Source organism: Ictalurus furcatus, chromosome 6 (genome assembly GCF_023375685.1).
Source record: "Ictalurus furcatus strain D&B chromosome 6, Billie_1.0, whole genome shotgun sequence".
Taxonomy (NCBI): Eukaryota; Metazoa; Chordata; class Actinopteri; order Siluriformes; family Ictaluridae; genus Ictalurus; species Ictalurus furcatus.
Genome location: NC_071260.1, coordinates 6313802 through 6331085, shown reverse-complemented (window position 1 = coordinate 6331085; position 17284 = coordinate 6313802). Strand labels below are relative to the sequence as shown.

The 17284-nt window shown below is 39.9% G+C and overlaps 1 protein-coding gene across 1 annotated transcript in view; it reads left to right on the top strand.

The window, feature by feature from the left end:
• LOC128608540 (claudin-10) overlaps window positions 1–17284 on the top strand; it is a 30070-nt gene that overhangs the window by 2683 nt on the left and 10103 nt on the right. The window contains exon 2 of the mRNA XM_053626331.1: window positions 12114–12275. Coding sequence (XP_053482306.1) covers window positions 12114–12275 — 162 coding nt within the window. The remainder of the gene's footprint in view (window positions 1–12113; window positions 12276–17284) is intronic.

Genomic DNA, 17284 nt, shown 5'->3' with positions numbered 1-17284 from the left:
GACCGTGCTCCCTGAGTTTGTGTGGTTTTGAGTTTGTTAATAAAGACTTTGACCTGCACCTGTGTCCGCTCAGTCCCATGTCGTAACAAAAATACTGCGCCAAAATGCGTAAGCAGCAGGTCACAATGAGCGCCGCCGAAGTGGCCAAGTTTGAGGCGTGGCGCCGTTCGTTCGAGGAACAGAAGAAACAGCTCACCGAAAAAATTGCTCAGCTCCACCGCCTTCTAAAGCCGCTGCAGCAAACCGGGCTACGCACCACGTCGCCCCCCGTGCAATTTACCCCGTCCCTGCTGCCGGAGAACTACGTCGCGCAACGCGGCCAGCAGAGCTACCCGAACTCCTGGAGCTTCCCACTGCAGGGGAATTATACAACGCCATGCATCCAGCAGAGCCACCCAAATTCCTGGAGCTTCCCTCTGCAGGTGAATTACACCATGCTGCCCAGTCCGGAACTGAAGGCTGGCCCAAAACGTTTTTTTTTGGGGGGGGCAACGACGACAGCAGAGCTCCAGCCTGAGGCCTACAGGGAGGTTTCAGCTGTGGAGCTCCCGCCTGAGGTCAACATGGTGACCTCAGAGCTACAGCTTGAGGCCTACGGGGAGGTCTCAGCTGTGGAGCGCCTGCCCAGCCCGCGGAGGCCGCCCAGCTGCCCTTCCCAGCCCGAGGAGGCCACCCCGCTGCCCTGCCCAACCTGAGGAGGTCCCTCCGAGTTCCAGTGCTGCTGGGGACGCTGCCCAGCCTTCCAGTGCCACCAGGGGTGGCGCCCAGTGTTCCAGTGCCGCTGGGGGTGGTGCTCCGCCAGTCTGCTGCCCGGCGGAGGCCGCCTCGTTTTCCGGAGGAGCGCCTTCGGAGGGGGGTTCTGTTACGTCACCGCCGGCATATGGCGCTGCGGCATGGTGTCTAAGTGGACACGTGACTTTTTTGGTTCGTTCGCTTCCTGCTTGAGACATTGACTTATGTTTTTGAGGATGTCTTTAATTTGCCCCAGGTGTCCATGCTTTAGTTTGATTATGTTGGCTATTTAAACCCCTCGGTGGCTACGCACTGTGCGCAGTATTAATCTAAGGTCTCCTGATTTTCTGTTTATGTTTGAACGTGGTAGCATGTATGTTTAGCATGCTAGCGGTCGTAGCTACGGAACCAGTGTTTAAGTATAGTCAGTATAGACCGTGCTCCCTGAGTTTGTGTGGTTTTGAGTTTGTTAATAAAGACTTTGACCTGCACCTGCGTATGCTCAGTCCCATGTCGTAACAGCTACTGCTGTAATCCTTCATCAAGTTGTGAAAAATGTTGGGAAAATATGGGTACTTTGTGGTCAGACTGAGGAAACCTTGTTAGATAGATTGGGTTGGGAAAAAAAGCTCAATGAAAGGAAAAACTAAGCTGTCTGAATTAAAAATTAATAAATAAAAATAAGTACATACATTATTCAAGGCTATCACAAATTATTTAACCCATTAAATTCCTGGCTTATTATTAGGTAGTAATTAGTTAACAATTAATTAAGGAATTAATCAGTAAGGTATTATTAATATATTATTCCATGACTACAGCAGGGGTTCCCAAACTAGGTGTTGCTTGGTTTGCAAATGGGGTCATGAAAGAAATGCAAAATCCCTTCTTTTGTTTAATTCATTTTACATATATTTTTCTTTTCATTTATTTTGCAAATTGATATTAGAAAATAATGTGATAACATTTTGAAATGTTACTGGGAGTCACATTCAGACATGCCACAGTTTAAATTAATAGGGTGCATGTTATTTGAGCTTTTTTCTCTACACAGAAAAATCCCCAGTGATTAATTAAAGTCAAGAGTGTAGAGTTCATTGGTCTTCAACTGTACATACCACTGAAGGTGTTACTTCAGCACTGGGGATTTTGCTGTGTATCCTGACCAATGAATGTGAATGGACAACATGATGCCGTTTACTCCCATTATCTAGTCTGAAGCCTTTTTTGTCGCAATGTTGCCATCTTGTAAAAATTGGAGGCAGAGTCTGTGCAGTAGAGACAGTGGAGCCTGAGTATGCACAAAAGACAATGCTGATCGGACAGTGGGTTCCCACCCTCCCATATTCGTGATGGACTGATGACAGTATATAGATGGGTAAACAACAGGCAAACAACAGAGCACTAGTCCCAAAAAAGTTTAAGTTTGGGTCCTTTTCAATTGACTAACATGGGATAGGGCAGGGTTTAAAATTGTACTGCAGTACAGCACTGACACACTAGAGGGCCTCATAGACATTTTGCATTCACTTATGAATCCCTGTTATGACATCCACCCATAATTTACATAGTCACATGACATGCTATATTAGCATAGTTCAAGAATAAAATGAAAACTTCCCCGTCCATCTATGTAAGATTTGAGACACAGCACATGACACCAATCATTTTGTTGGTGAAAAGAGAGACAGCTTGTGAGTGTGTTTAAATTTGCAAACTTGCATAAATCCTGTCAGTATGGGTGGAAATTTTGATCTCCATACTACACAATGCTATCTCCTGATTCATTCACTTCTGTTCTGCTGACTACATTTCATTTTTTTAAATGTCTTCTTACTATATCATTTAAACATTTTATAACTTTGCCCACTGTCATCTCAGTATACAGATGATGATGCACAGGATCATCACAGACATTTTGACTACTACTATCTGATTACAAACTAAATTGTTTAGGCTAAATGTATGTTCATTTTACTATGCAAGTAACGGTTCAAAAACTGTGAAATGGGAAAATCGCACTTAGTTAGTGATGTTTTACATCAGGTAGACTGATAGTTTTACCACTGTGTTTGTTAAACTTGCTCCTTAAACAACATAATCTTTGCAGGCAGGTAAGGTTAGAAAATAACACATGTGCTTATCACAATGATATTTAAAATGTATATTATAACTATATTCTCATTACTGAAACAGACATTCCCTCTTCCACAACTGGCCTTCAACTGTAGTGTTGCAGAATGGTGTTGCAGAGGATGAGTGACCTCAACATATTACTTGTGAAATGTCTGGGCTAAACCAGTGTACCTGACAGCATAATCCATATATAACACTGTAGTAACCCATCACAGTTCATATGTTTTGTAGCTGACCAGTCAAGTACAATACTATACAATACTTAGCCTTCTTATGCGTAAATTTACACACACACACACACACACACACAGGAGCACAAGCAGGATACAGATGTTGTTCCAATATTATGAGATTTTTATGAATACCAAATCGCTTGTGTAAATACTAAAATACAAATAAATCTGTTTGTATCTAGCTTGATAAATCAGGCACTGTGTTAGTAGATTGAAACAAATACTGTGCTTAATGGTGTTGCCTAAATCAAAAATAATAAAGTCTACTCTGATCTAGTCTAGGTGCAATGTAATGTGTGAATGTAATATTGAAGTATGGTGTGAGAATTATGCTTTAATGTTATATTAATCATTAACATTGTGCTATTTGTCTACAAGGCAGTGATTTCTTGTGGGTTGCAAGCACTGCACCTTTGAAATAGTCCTAAGACTTGTGCTGATGTCTTTGTATTCCTATCAGAAGTGAACCAGGTCCATCCTGTGACAGACGAGTAGGCCCTAGTTCTATTACTAGGCTGGTTTTCTGTATCTGTAGCCCTGAGTAATGCCTTGATGCCTCAGTAATTGGTGCTTACAAGCAATTGGTGCCTCTGTGATTGCTGTGTGTTTAGATTCCTGTGATACATAGACTATTTTGCAGAAGCGATGCTAAATGTTTGCAGTTGTTACATTGAATGTGGTGAAAATGTGCAAAAGTTTTTCATGATATTTCCCTCTTTTGGTATGTTTGGAGAGGTTACATTTTCCTAAATGCCTTCAGTTTCAATGGGGACTGTCCCAATTGGTCTTCCGTACCTATTAACTGGCAAAGGTTTGTGGATCATCTTTGTCACTGCTTGGGTGTTCCGCACACATAACTCTTTCTGGAATCTTGGACATCTTGGTTGTTGTGTCCTTGAGCCTTTGTATTTCTAACTGTATCCCCTAGGGCAGTTATCAACTGAGCTAGACTTTTCAGGACTAGGGATGTCACGATACCAAAAATCTAGTAGTCGGTACTGATACCACCAAAAGTACACGATACTTGATACCAAAGTCGATACCATGGTGTGGTTTTAAAAAATATTAAAATTTAAAATAAAATTAAAAACTCCTGGAGGACATCCTGCTCTGGCTAATACGAGAGAGAGAGAGAGAGAGAGAGAGAGAGAGAGAGAGAGAGAGAGAGAGAGAGAGAGAGAGAGAGAGAGAGAGAGAGAGAGAGAGAGAGAGAGAGAGAGAGAGAGAGAGAGAGAGAGAGAGAGAGAGAGAGAGAGAGAGAGAGAGAGAGAGAGAGAGAGATTTTAGTTATCAAACACTGTCTGACAATGACTAATAAAGCATTGCTAAGTGCTAATAACAAGTCCTAAATGCGCGCACACGCACACACACCCCTTATACTCTGAATGCAAGCATTAGTTTAAATTCACTGATATGATGGCAGGCCAAAAAGATTCATTAAAATCATTAACGTGAATAATTATTAGTGACATTAGGCTACATTTAGCTGACAGGACACAGATTGAATGGCGATGCATGGTGGCCCATTAGGAGGTAGTTTATAACATTGCAATGCATTAGCATTGTTAACAAATAACTGGCTATCACAAACATTACATGGAGCATAACGTTAGCTGGTTTCACGGCCATAATGCCAGCTGCCTCAAACAAACATAATATAGGGCCGTCTTTCAGGTGCTTCGCCAAATTCCAGGTGTTTCCTCGCTTTGTTTGAAATGACCAATAGCCTCGGTTTCACACCGGCAACCAATGCTACCTTTCCTGTCGACGAGCTTTTCTCTCTCTGCCTCTTAACGAGTCGGGGCGGAGCTAAACTTCTGTAGTTTTTTTTTACATGTGCTTGTAGACGTTTTTCTTCTTCTTTACCACTTGTGGACCTACTAAAACACTTGCGCGTATTTGCTGCCCCCTTCAGTTCTGGAAGAATTGCAACCTCGGTAATAGGTAATAGGTAATTAATAACGGTACCTATGCTACTGCAGAAAAACAAGTACCGTTGCATTTTAAGAATGTTGGTACTGACTTGGTACTGAAGTATTGGTTCTCGTGACATCCCTATTCAGGACTACTATATACATCAGAACATCATTTGTTTTGATTTGTGTAGTAAAGAGTTTTGTCTTTTTAAGGAAGACAAAAAAGCGTACTGATGAAGTCAGCAAGAAAAACATTCTTGTATTTGGGGTTGTTGCTTCATGGCGTTGAAGAGCAGAGTGCTGAGCAGCACTTTGGCAGAGCAGCAAAAAGCAACCCAGTGTGGTGTAGAGCTGTATAAGAAACTATTGCCAATTATTACAGCCAACTAAAGCACAGAATAATCCTAGTTATCTAATGCCTCTTAAAACATCAAAGAGGTGGGCAGTACACAGTGTGTGATAAAAGACTGTTATACATGACTATATAATTATTGCACTTTATCCAATCCAAAGTTAGGGAGCAAAGTTAGTGCTTACATTACTAGGGCATAAGTTCAGGCCAGTCAATTCAACTGTGTGTGTTAATGAGTTTTATTTTTTCAATTATTTCCCTCTCAGCCCAATCTTATCAAAGGGTGATTATTAAAAGGACAGCGGGAAGAGTTTAATGGACCAAAATGCTGGTTTATTATTTTACAGGATTGTACTGTAAACAATTCAGCAATTAGAGCAGGGCACTGGTTTACAGTAAAATGAGAGAAAATGCAATGCATAGAAGGATATCTAAAAAATTTTTGAAGGAGTAAGAATAATAAAAAAAATCTTTTTGTGTTGACATCTCAAATTATTGGATAATTTTTATGCCCTTTGTTTTAGTGACTATTTTAGGTGAATACAAACCCTGCTTGAGTTTAACTTTATATGCTAATGAAAACCTTTAATAAAACACTGAAATGCTTATTTAAGTGCGAGTTAATTGAGTGGTGGAGGTGGCTGCTTCAATGCAAACTAGTGGTGGCTCAGTGGTTAAGACTTTGATTTACAGATCAAAAGGGTGTGGGTTTAAATCTCAGCACTGCCATGGTTGGGTCTATAAGCAAGACCTTGTGCTCAGTTGTATCCTTGCTTAATTGTAGGTATTTTTTTTAAAAAGGGTATCAGCCTTAAATGTACTGGTTTATGTGTGGATTATGCTGTGTAAGATACTGCAGTACCTTAATGTACATGTTTGGTTTTTTTAACAGTGATTTAAATCTGGCAAAATCTGCTGCCAGTAAGTGTATCACAGATGTCTAATATTGGATCATTTTCTTCAATAAATAAATGACCAAGTATATTATTTTTGTCTCATTTATTTAATTGGGTTCTCTTAATCTACTTTTATGCAGAAATATAGAAAATTCGAAAGGGTTCACAAACCTTCAAGCACCACTGTAATGTCCTAAGAGGGCAGAGGAGTCATTTGTTGAAAGACTGTGACGAGTGAGGCCAAAACCCTCCCTAAAGTGTAGCCAATGAATGACTCATGTTCCCTTACCTATTTAACATGGGTTATCCTGGACTACCTGTGTGAGGACCCTTTGCAGTACTTCTCTAAACACACAGACTTTGGCTGAACAACAATCATAAAGAAACAATGGGTAAAATGATAACAGAAATATCAGCATTTCTTGTAGCTACAGCAGGCTGGGTGCTGGTGTCTTCCACTTTACCAACAGACTACTGGAAGGTGTCTTCAAATGATGGCACAGTAATTACTACAGCCACCTTCTGGTGCAACCTCTGGAAGATTTGTGTGACTGATTCTACTGGCGTTTCCAACTGCAAAGACTTTCCTTCCATGCTCGCCTTAGACGGTCAGCCTGATTTTTTCCCCCAAAATACTCTCTTATATGAGTGAAAGACAAAGAGAGAATGTGTGTGTGTGTGTGTGTGTGTGTTAACAAAAGACTAATGTAGAAAATATTATTTGTCTAGAATGACTCAGAAACATAACTGACATTTAACCAAAACATTTCAATGCTTAAAAATGACTAAATTAAGATACAAATTAACAAGAAAGGGCATGTAGTTAAGAACAGGATTCATTTATCAGTCATTTTGTCATTGTATTGCTCACTTTAGCATTTTTCAAGGTCAGCTGTGATAACTGTCCATTAATGAACACTCAGCACAGACCTTCTGGAAAAATCTGATTCAATTTCCACTCCAGAGAAATGAACCTACTTATTAACATGTAGAGGTTGAAATAGCTGTTCCTGAAGCAGGTTTCTGAATTATACCTAATCACCAGGAGCCTACAGAATACTGTATATAGCAGTTCCAATAGGTAACCATCTAGGAAATCCAGATATGTGAAGTAGATGTGGAAAAACAAAGGGTGTAAAATGTAGTTGCCCAAAACATATGTGGCTTTGTTTGAGCTCAAAAAAAGGCTTGTCAATTTTCAAGCTTTAATTGCTTATAGCTAATTTCAAGCTGTCAATTTTTAAGTAATAGTTAAGAACCATGTTTAATTAGACATAATTTGCTCAACATTACATTACATGTCACTACTGTGGTATGTGTATTATTTTTTTAATAATAAAAAAAAACTGTGTTGTATCTTGAGACTATAAAGATTGTTAGATATCAGGTAAAAATGTAAGAACGGATGTACTTTACTTTAGTGAACAATGGTCAGATTTTAGAGGAGACAGGCTTCACATTCAAACTTGGTGTATTGTCTATGCTTTAATAAGACTACGGACAAATGTAAAAAGGCCTGTTAATAAGCCCTATATCCAAATACATTGCAAGTCACGTGTCAGTAAAGTGCCATTGAAATACTGGTGCTTATGGCACGCCCCATGCTTACTTCTTTAACTAAATTGATATTCAAGAATTTAAAAAGTTTATGTTTAACAAAGCTCAAGATAACAAAATGGGTTCCCAAATGGTCAGTGAGAAATAGTATAGCAGCTGATACTGTACCTCATAATATTTGGAAACATTATAACTGATGCACACCAGTGTGAATACATGACTTTCAAGTTTCTCCATTACTGTTGGTTAATATTTTTTAACAAGAATTTTTTATGATTTCACCGCCAGGTGAAGGCAGTCCCCTCTGAAACTATTGGAAGGGCAAAGCCAATTCATTTTGTTGTTCTTGCTGTAGACTGAAGATATATGGGTTTGAGATCAAAAGAAGAATATGAGAAGAGAGTTTAGAATTTCAGCTTTTATTTCCTGGTATATATATGTAGATCTATTAAACGAAATAGAACATAGCACATTTTGTATCAGACCACCCAATTTGTAGGTGAGCAAAAATATTGGAACACGTGACTGACAGGTGTGTCTTGTTACCCAGGTGTGTCCTGTTAGATTGATTGTTTAAACAATAAATATAATAAAAATAAAAAATAGTTCAGAACATCTACTCTCTTTTAGTCTTCAGTTTCACCTGTGAAGACTGTAGTTTTTGTTAAAAAGGATGAGCCAACATGAAGATCAGAGAGATGTCTATGGGAGAAACACAAGCCATTTTGAAGCTGAGAAAAGAGGGAAAATCAAACAGAGGCATTGCACAAACATTGGGCATAGCCAATACAACAATTTGGAATGTCATGTAAAAGAAAGAAACCACTGATGTATTGATCAACAGACACTTAATGGGTCAGCCAAGGAAACAGCAGCTGATGACAGAAACACTGTGAGAGCTGTGAAGAAAAACCGAAAAACAACCACCAGTGACATCACCAACAACTGCTGCTCATGATTCAAAACTTACAAGCTCATCTGTGAATCATGGTGGAGATAGTGTCATTGGCTTGTGCTTGCATGGCTGCTTTTGGAACAGGCTCACTAATCTTTATTGATGATGTAACTCATGATGGTAGCAGCAGAATGAATTCAGTGGAAGGTTTTAGACTGACCAAATCAATCACCAGACCTTAACCCAGTTGATCAGCATTTCACCTCCTGAAGAGGACACTGAAGGGAGAACCCTTCAGAATCTGTTTGAGTTTCTCATTAATGTGATATCTCAAGAATGAGTAGGTGAATGTTTGTAGGACTTATATGGAATTATCATTTTAACAAGCAGATGAATTGGCTATATTTTGGAAGTGATCCAACAGGGTCAAACCTGCTCAAAAGGAGCTGCTAGACTACACAGGATGACTGTATGTTGTAAACTCTCAACTGTCTATTACAGAGTTACTCTAAAAAGATAGCAGCCTATAACATAAGTCAAGTGTGATACTCTCTCAACTTAATATTTTTATGACTTGGCATTATTAATGTTGTCCCACCAAAATCTATGGTCATGAGCCGTTGCTGCCTGGCAGCCACCTAACTGTGGAATAAACTGCCCAGTAAAGGCTAGCTAGATACCGTAATAACCCGTTAAGGCTACTGTGGAAGAACTGCAAGAAGTGCATCCTTGGCTGCCATTACAACAAGAAAATATCAAGGTTTACAGTGACATATTCAATTTAAACTGTAATGGGTTTCATAAAACAGAGCAGCCTTATCACTATCAGTGATAACATCAATAATGCATTTCATACATGACACAGCACAATATTGGAAACACCTTCCATTTGTGTTTTGGATGAATGTGAACAAACTTAAATATAACTTACATGCTACCAAACTTACATATAACTTACATGACACCCCATGATACTCCAACCTGGGACATTCTATGAGAAATTTGTACAAATTCTAAAATAAATAAATAAATAAATAAAAATTAAAAAAAGGATGTTATTGTTGGGTTTAATTTGATTTTATACAAATTAAGTCATAAAAAGGTACAAATACTAAATCTCTATATAAATATACTTCATATGACTTGTCCATCCATCCATCCATCAGGGTGCCAATCCATTGCAAAGCACACTCAGATACACATTCACACACCCATTCATACACTATGGACACTTTGGACATTCCAGTCAGCCTACCATGCATGACTTTGGATTGGGGGATGAAACTGGAGTACCTGGAGGAAACCCCCACAGCACGGGGAGAACATGCAAACTCTGCACACACAGGGAAGTGGCAGAAATCGATCTGTCAACCCTGGAGGTGTGAGGCAAACATGCTAACCACACTATTATTACATTATTACAATCACAGTACACAGAAAACGGCATACAGCACAAAACTATGAGCACAGTGCTATATATAACAAAATTGAAAGCCAGAAAACCAAAGCCAAAAAGCCAAAGGACTGGTTATAAACCAAAGGAAACTAATGTACAATTGTTGTGAGTATCTTGACCATACTGGCAGCAATTTATTGAAATGGCAGAAACTATTCTCATGCTTTCATTCATTAATAGCTTTATCCTGGTCAGGGTTATGATAAGTCCGGAACAGTGAGCACGAGGCTAAGATCTACATCACAGGGCTACATCCACACACACATTCAAACACCTAGGGGAATTTAGAATATAAGCCAACTAGGGATGGGTATTGTTAAGGCTTTAATGGTATTACTACTCTTACCGATACTGCTTATTGATCCGGTACTTTAACGGTATTCTTATTGGTACTTTGTGGTTTTTTTTTTTTATGAAATAAGAAACAAATTGAGAACAGAACAAACATTGCTTTATTTTTTATCAAAATAAGTTTATTATTATACATCTATTTTTAAATGCACCAGTGTGAAGGCATTTTTTAGTGTTTAAGATTTATATACTGCAGAAAAAAATACTCTAAAGATTTATATGTAGGCTATTTATAAAGTAACTGAAAGTGATGTGCATTTAATAGCCTAAATGTTTACATACTGATTTATTTCTTTATTTTGGGATTTTAAAAAGAAGCAGAAAATATGTTGAATGCGTAATGTCCTTTCACCCATATGAAATCAACATAATTTCAATGTAAGGTAAGCAAACCAATTTGGACGATTTTACATTTATTTTAAATAGCGTGAACATTGATTCAACATGACTGTAATGAGCAAAAAAAATGTTGGATCAGTGTTGGAGATGAACATCGTTTCTATGCCGTGAGAGACCTTGATTATGCAATGATTATGTGTCATTGTTATTTGGGAAGACTGCTAGCATACACACGTGACATAGATGGGGCAAGCAGAGATGAGCTAGCTGGGCAGTCGAAAACTTTGCATTTCTCTGTCTGCACATAATTCACCTTTGGAAGATGGTTTGACAGATTGCTTGTGTTTCTGTAACCCCACTTTTGAACGTTTGGTTCTCTCCCCTATCGTCACTCTATGTATTAAGCAGGAGCTTTCATGTTATGTGCGTGTGCTCACTGTTGCATGTTACAGACAGCCTCCGCGCATGAGAGATCTCACTCAGTTCTGGATTGTGAATAACGAAAATGCAGACAAATGTCTCAATATTATCGCAAATTATAAATGGTTGGTGAGATAAAATGTGCAAGATAACATTTATTTAGTGGGCGCACGGTGGCTTAGTGGTTTGCACGTTTGCCTCACACCTCCAGGGTTGGGGGTTCGGTTCCCACCGTGTCCCTCTGTGTGTGGACTTTGCGTGTTCTCCCTGTGCTGTGGGGGTTTCCTCCCCCAGTTGAAAGACATGCATGGTAGGCTGATTGGCATGTCCAAAGTGTCTGTAGTATATGAATGTGTATGTGATTGTGCTCTGTGATGGACTGGCACCCTGTCCAGGGTGTACCCCACCTTGTGCCCCATGCTCCCTGGGATATGCTCCAGGTTTCCCTGTGACCCTGAAAAGGATAAAGTGGTATAGAAGATGGATGGATGGATGGATGGAGCATTTATTTAGCAATAATAAATAGGAATTCTATTTTCTAAATTTTTCTAGAACTGAAAGCAGAACCGATAGCATCAGAGCTTATCGATACTACGGTCTTTCATAATTTAGCACCAGGGCCAGTTTAATACTGGGTTTCAGGACCCATCCCTAAGTTACAGATAGTAACTCAAGCTCAGGTGTGAACCTCAAACTCTGAATGCTCACCACTGTGCTGACATTATGGTGCTTTGCTTTGATTCATTTATAATTTGATTTTGACCACATTACCTATATTAATGTACTATTTTCAAAATAGTTTTATTTAAATATGTTTAATTTTTTTAAAGGTTATATCCAGGTGTGCAGGGGACTGATGATTTCAGCTGTGTGTCTTGGTTTCTTTGCAACTGCCTGCGCTCTGGTGGGAATGAAGTGTACCAAAATCGGAGGAAGTGATCAACTCAAAGCCCGGCTTGCATGCTTTTCTGGAGTTCAGTATTTTATCGCTGGTGTGTAATCTTTTCTTTGAGTCTCCTGTGTCTGTGCTGTGCTGGTTTGATGAGTTGAAACTCTTCTCAGATAAACCAAACTTCTGTAATTGCAGGTCTCTGCTCTTTGACGGCCTGCTCGCTGTATGCCCACAGGATCATGTCTGAATTTTTTGATCCCTTGTTTGTGGAACAAAAGTATGTTCCTCATCATTTGACTTGAAACCAAAGAGATGTTGTGACATGAGATCATTTGAGGTGACACAGAAGGCTTGAAAATAACTAGTTTGCCTCTTCTTAGGTATGAATTGGGGGCAGCCCTGTTCATTGGTTGGGCGGGATCGGCCCTGTGCATTCTGGGAGGGATTGTGTTCTTTTCATCACTGTTTGATGGCTTCAGCAAAAGGTAATATGGAGGAAACAAACCAGTGTCGCTTTTTTGTGTGTATTACATATGACAATCATAAATTTGGCAGGCTAACTGTTCCTGTAAACATATTTTTGTTGCACACAAAGCAACTCATATATCTTTTGGTTCACAGTATTACCTCTGAAACAACAATATCTTAATCATCTGTTTTATCATCTATCATCTGTTATCTGTTTTCAAATGAACTCAGCAGACAGAATATTACAATATCTTAAGCATTCTTATTGCAAATGATGATTTATCAGATTTTATATATGACCTATAAATAAATTAAAAAAATTGCCATTACAGTTGAGAAAAAGATTACATGTGTTTAAGTTACAGTCCTCTCTGAAGGTATTGGAACGGCAAGGCCAATGCTTTTTTTCTGCTATACACTGAACACATTTGGTTTTGAGATCGAAAGATGAATATGCGACGATCAATCAGAATTTTAGCTTTCATTTCCTGATATTTACATCTAAATGTGTTAAACAACTTAGAACATGGCACCTTTGGTGGCAGACCACCCAATTCTTAGGTGAGCAAAAGTATTGGAACAGTCTTAAAGTAAGTTAATATAGACAACACTTAATATTTGGTTGCATATTCCTTGTTTGTGGGGTGGGGGGTTTTCTCCCTTCATTGTCCTCTTCAGGAGATTAAATGCTGCTTAATTGGATTAAGCTAGTGCTGGTGACTGACTTGGCCAGTCTAAAACCTTCCATCTTTCCCTCCTTTGTTGTGTTGGCAGTGTGTTTTGGGTCATTGTCTTGCTGGATGATAAAGTTCCTCCCTATTAGATTTGATGCATTTCTCTGTAAATTGCCTGAAAAAAAGTTTCTGTAGACTTCTGAATTCAAATTGCTGCTACCATCATGAGCCACATCATCAATGAAGATTAGTAGGCCTGTTCCAGAAGCAGCTATGCAAGCCCAAGCCATGCCACGACCTCCACCATGTTTGACCGATGAGTTCATATGTTTTAGTTCCTGTACAAGGTGGAAGAGACGACCTCTCAAGCCAAGTTCCTGTCAGAGGTCAAAGAGATGGCCTCTCAAGCCAAGTTCCTGTCCCAGGTCAAAGAGATGACCACTCAAGCCAAATTCCTGTTGGAGGTCGAAGAGAAGACCTCCCAAGCCAAGTTCATGTCCGAGGTCAAAGAGACGGCCTCCCAAGACACGTTCCTGTCTGAGGTCGACGAGGTGACCTCCCACCCCCAGTTCCAGTCTGAGATCGACGATGTGACCTTCCACGCCAAGTTCCAGTCTGAGATCAACGATGTGACCTTCCACACCAAGTTCCAGACTGTAACCCACGTCACAACCAACCAGGCTCTGCTCACGCCTAAAACCGACGTCACGACCAACCAAGTTCTCCTCATGCCTGAAACCAACGTCCCGACCAACCAGGTTCTGCTCACGCCTGAAGTCGACGTCACGACCAACCAAGTTATGCTCCTGCCAGAGTCTGTTGACACGAACAACCAAGATTTCCTCATGCCTGAAAATGACGTCACGACCAACCAAGTTCTGCTCACGCCCGAGTCGGCTGACATGGATAACCATGTTCTGCCCGCGCCCGTGTCTGTTGACACGGACAACCAAGTTATGCTCACGCTCAAGTCTGCTGACACGGACACCCAAGTTTACTCATGCCCGAATCTGCTGACTCGGACAGCCCAGTTCTGCTCACGCCCGAGTCTACTGACATGGACAACCAAGTTCTGCTCATGCCTGAGTCTGCTGACATGAACAACCAAGTTCTGCTCATGCCAGAGTCTGCTGACATGGATAATCAATTTCTGCTCATGCCCATGTCTGTTGACACGGATAACCAAGTTATGCTCATGCTTGGGTCTGCTGACATGGACAACCAAGTTCTGCTCACTCCCGAGTCTGCTGACCCGGACAACCAAGTTCTGCTCATGCCAAGTCTGCTGACACAACAAACAACATTCTGCTCACGCCTTAGTCTGTTGACACAGCAATCCAAGTTCAGCCTGCAAAGTCGATGGAAAACGACACTCAGACTCTCTGCATGACGCTCAGCATCCCTATACAGCTGAGGATGCCACTACGCCAAGGGTCTATATGGATGTCGCTCCATTTTCCCATGCCACTGAAGACGTTGCACTGCCTTCCTGCTCCGCTGAGGACGCCGCTCAGTCTCCTGGTTCACCTAAAGACATTTTGCCCAAAGCACCAGGACCTTCAGGGGAGGGGAGTGTATTCTGGTGCTCCGGGAGGAGAGCCCTTTGGGGGGGGGGGGGGGGGGTATTCTATCACGATTTCCCCTTGACTCAGTGCTGCAGTATTGCAGTGTGCTTGGAAAACCGAACCGCATCCTCGTGCACAAGCCAGGTGCGCAAGCCCTTAGCGAACGCATGCTTTTCGGTCTTCAATGACATTGACTTTGTTTACGTTGGACACATGCTTTTGTTATGATTATGTTCTGTCTCCTCCCGTGTTCTTTCATTGGTTGTTTTCTGAATGTGTGTCACCATTGGTTTCAGCTGTCCTGTGTTTCACCTCTGATTACGTTTGTCATTTAAACCCCTCGTGTCTCTTTGCACATAGTACTGAATGTATTCTCCTTACGAAACAGTTGTTCCTGGTTTCTCGTTTTGTTTCATGTTTTTGACCTTGTTTCTCAGTTTTCGATTCTGATTCTAGCCTTGCCCTATTCATGCCTGTTTGTAGATCGGCTGACCCATTGCCTGTTTTTTCCGTCCTAAACCTCCATTACGTGACAGAAGGCTGTTGGTGATGTCACTGTCTGTTGATTTTTGAGGTTTATTTCACAGCTTTTGCAAAGATACTGTCATCAACTGCAGTTGTTTTCCTTGGCTGTCCTGTTCAATATCTGGTTGTTAGTACACCAGTGGTTTCTCTCTTTTTCAGGACATTCCAAATTATTGTATTGGCTATACGCAATATGTGTGCAATGCCTCAGATAGATTTCCCTCTTTTCTCAGTTTTAAAATCGCTTGATTTTCTCACATAGACAACTCTCTGTTGGCTTCATGTTGGTTTATCCTTTTTAACAAACATGTAATTTATTAATGTTTATAATGTAATATTATAAATTTCATTGCTGTATTCGATTGTGATGCCTACCAGAATTATGTGACATTTGAGAATGTTTTCTATTGGATAGCAAAAACCTAATCTGTGTTTTGAGGATAATGTCTCATTATCCAGGGAAGTTCTGGCTCAGTGGTTAGGACATTGGACTTCTGATCAGACAGTCGTGAGTTAAAATCCCAGCACAGCCAAGCTGCCACTGCTGGGCCCATGAGCAAGGCCCTTAACACTCAACACATCTGCCAAATGCCATAAAAGTAAATGTAAACAACAAATGCAGTCTTCACAGGCAAAACCAAGGGCTAAAACCAAGAGTAGACATTCAGAGTTATTCATTGTTTAAATATTCAATACAGAACATTCACCTGGGCAACAAGAAACCAATAAGTTACATGTTCCAATATTTTTGATCTCTTGAAAAAATGTTGTTTAACTAAATGTTAATTTCAGGAAATTATGAGTCTTTATTGGGCACATATACAGTAGAGCACACTGAAATTGTTTTCTTCTCATACCCCAGCCTGTCAGGAAGCTGGGGTCAGAGTGCAGGGTCAACCATGATATGGCACCCCTGGAGCAGAGAGGGTTAAGGGCCTTGTCCAAGGGCCCAATAGTGGCAGCTTGGCAGTGCTGGGGCTTGAACCCCCAACCTTCCAATCAGTTACCCAGAAATTTAACCGCTAAGCCACTACTGCCCCAATGATGAAAGCTGAAATTCTATCACCTCACCTTTTGATCTCAAAACCAAATGTTTTCAGTGTATAGGAAAAACAGAATTGGCCTTGCTGTTCCAATAATTTCAGAAGGGATTGTATGATGACTACAAAAAGGCTCTGTGAATAATAACAGCTTTACTAAATTGATAGCAATATAATATTCATATCCGTTATACTTATTCTTAGTTATATTTATTTGTTCTATTTATTAGTTATATTACTAGTTATTATTAGTTATATTAGTTATTAGTTTTAATTTCTAAATAATCCTCAAGGTTTGCTAAAGTGTTGCTTTCTTCCACAGCTCAAGTAATGCTGACAGGAAACGATATGTCTATAGTGCATCCACTTATGTTTCTAATCCTGAGAAGGCACAAAACCATTCAACCAATTCCAGAAGGCCTCCGACAGAATACAGTAGCACCTCAAAAAATTTTGATAAAAATGCCTATGTATGATACACAAAAGAAAGAAAAACAGCCACATTTCCATTGTCACAATCATTCTGGTGGATAGTTGATGTAATATAACAGGAAAACAGGTTATGGGACATTATCCTCAAAACCCACTTTAGGTTTTTGCTATCCAATAGAAAACATTCTTCAATGTCACATCATCCTAATAGGTATCACAATAGAATACAGCAAAGAAATTTATAACATTACATTATAAACATGAATAAATTACAACAACATACGTGGTAAAAATAAATAAATAAATAAAATAGCTTGGATATTTGACATGTTTACAAGTTACAAGAGTTCAAATATCAAATATTAAATGTTCAAACATTCTGTTTTCTCCCTAGAATTTTCTAAA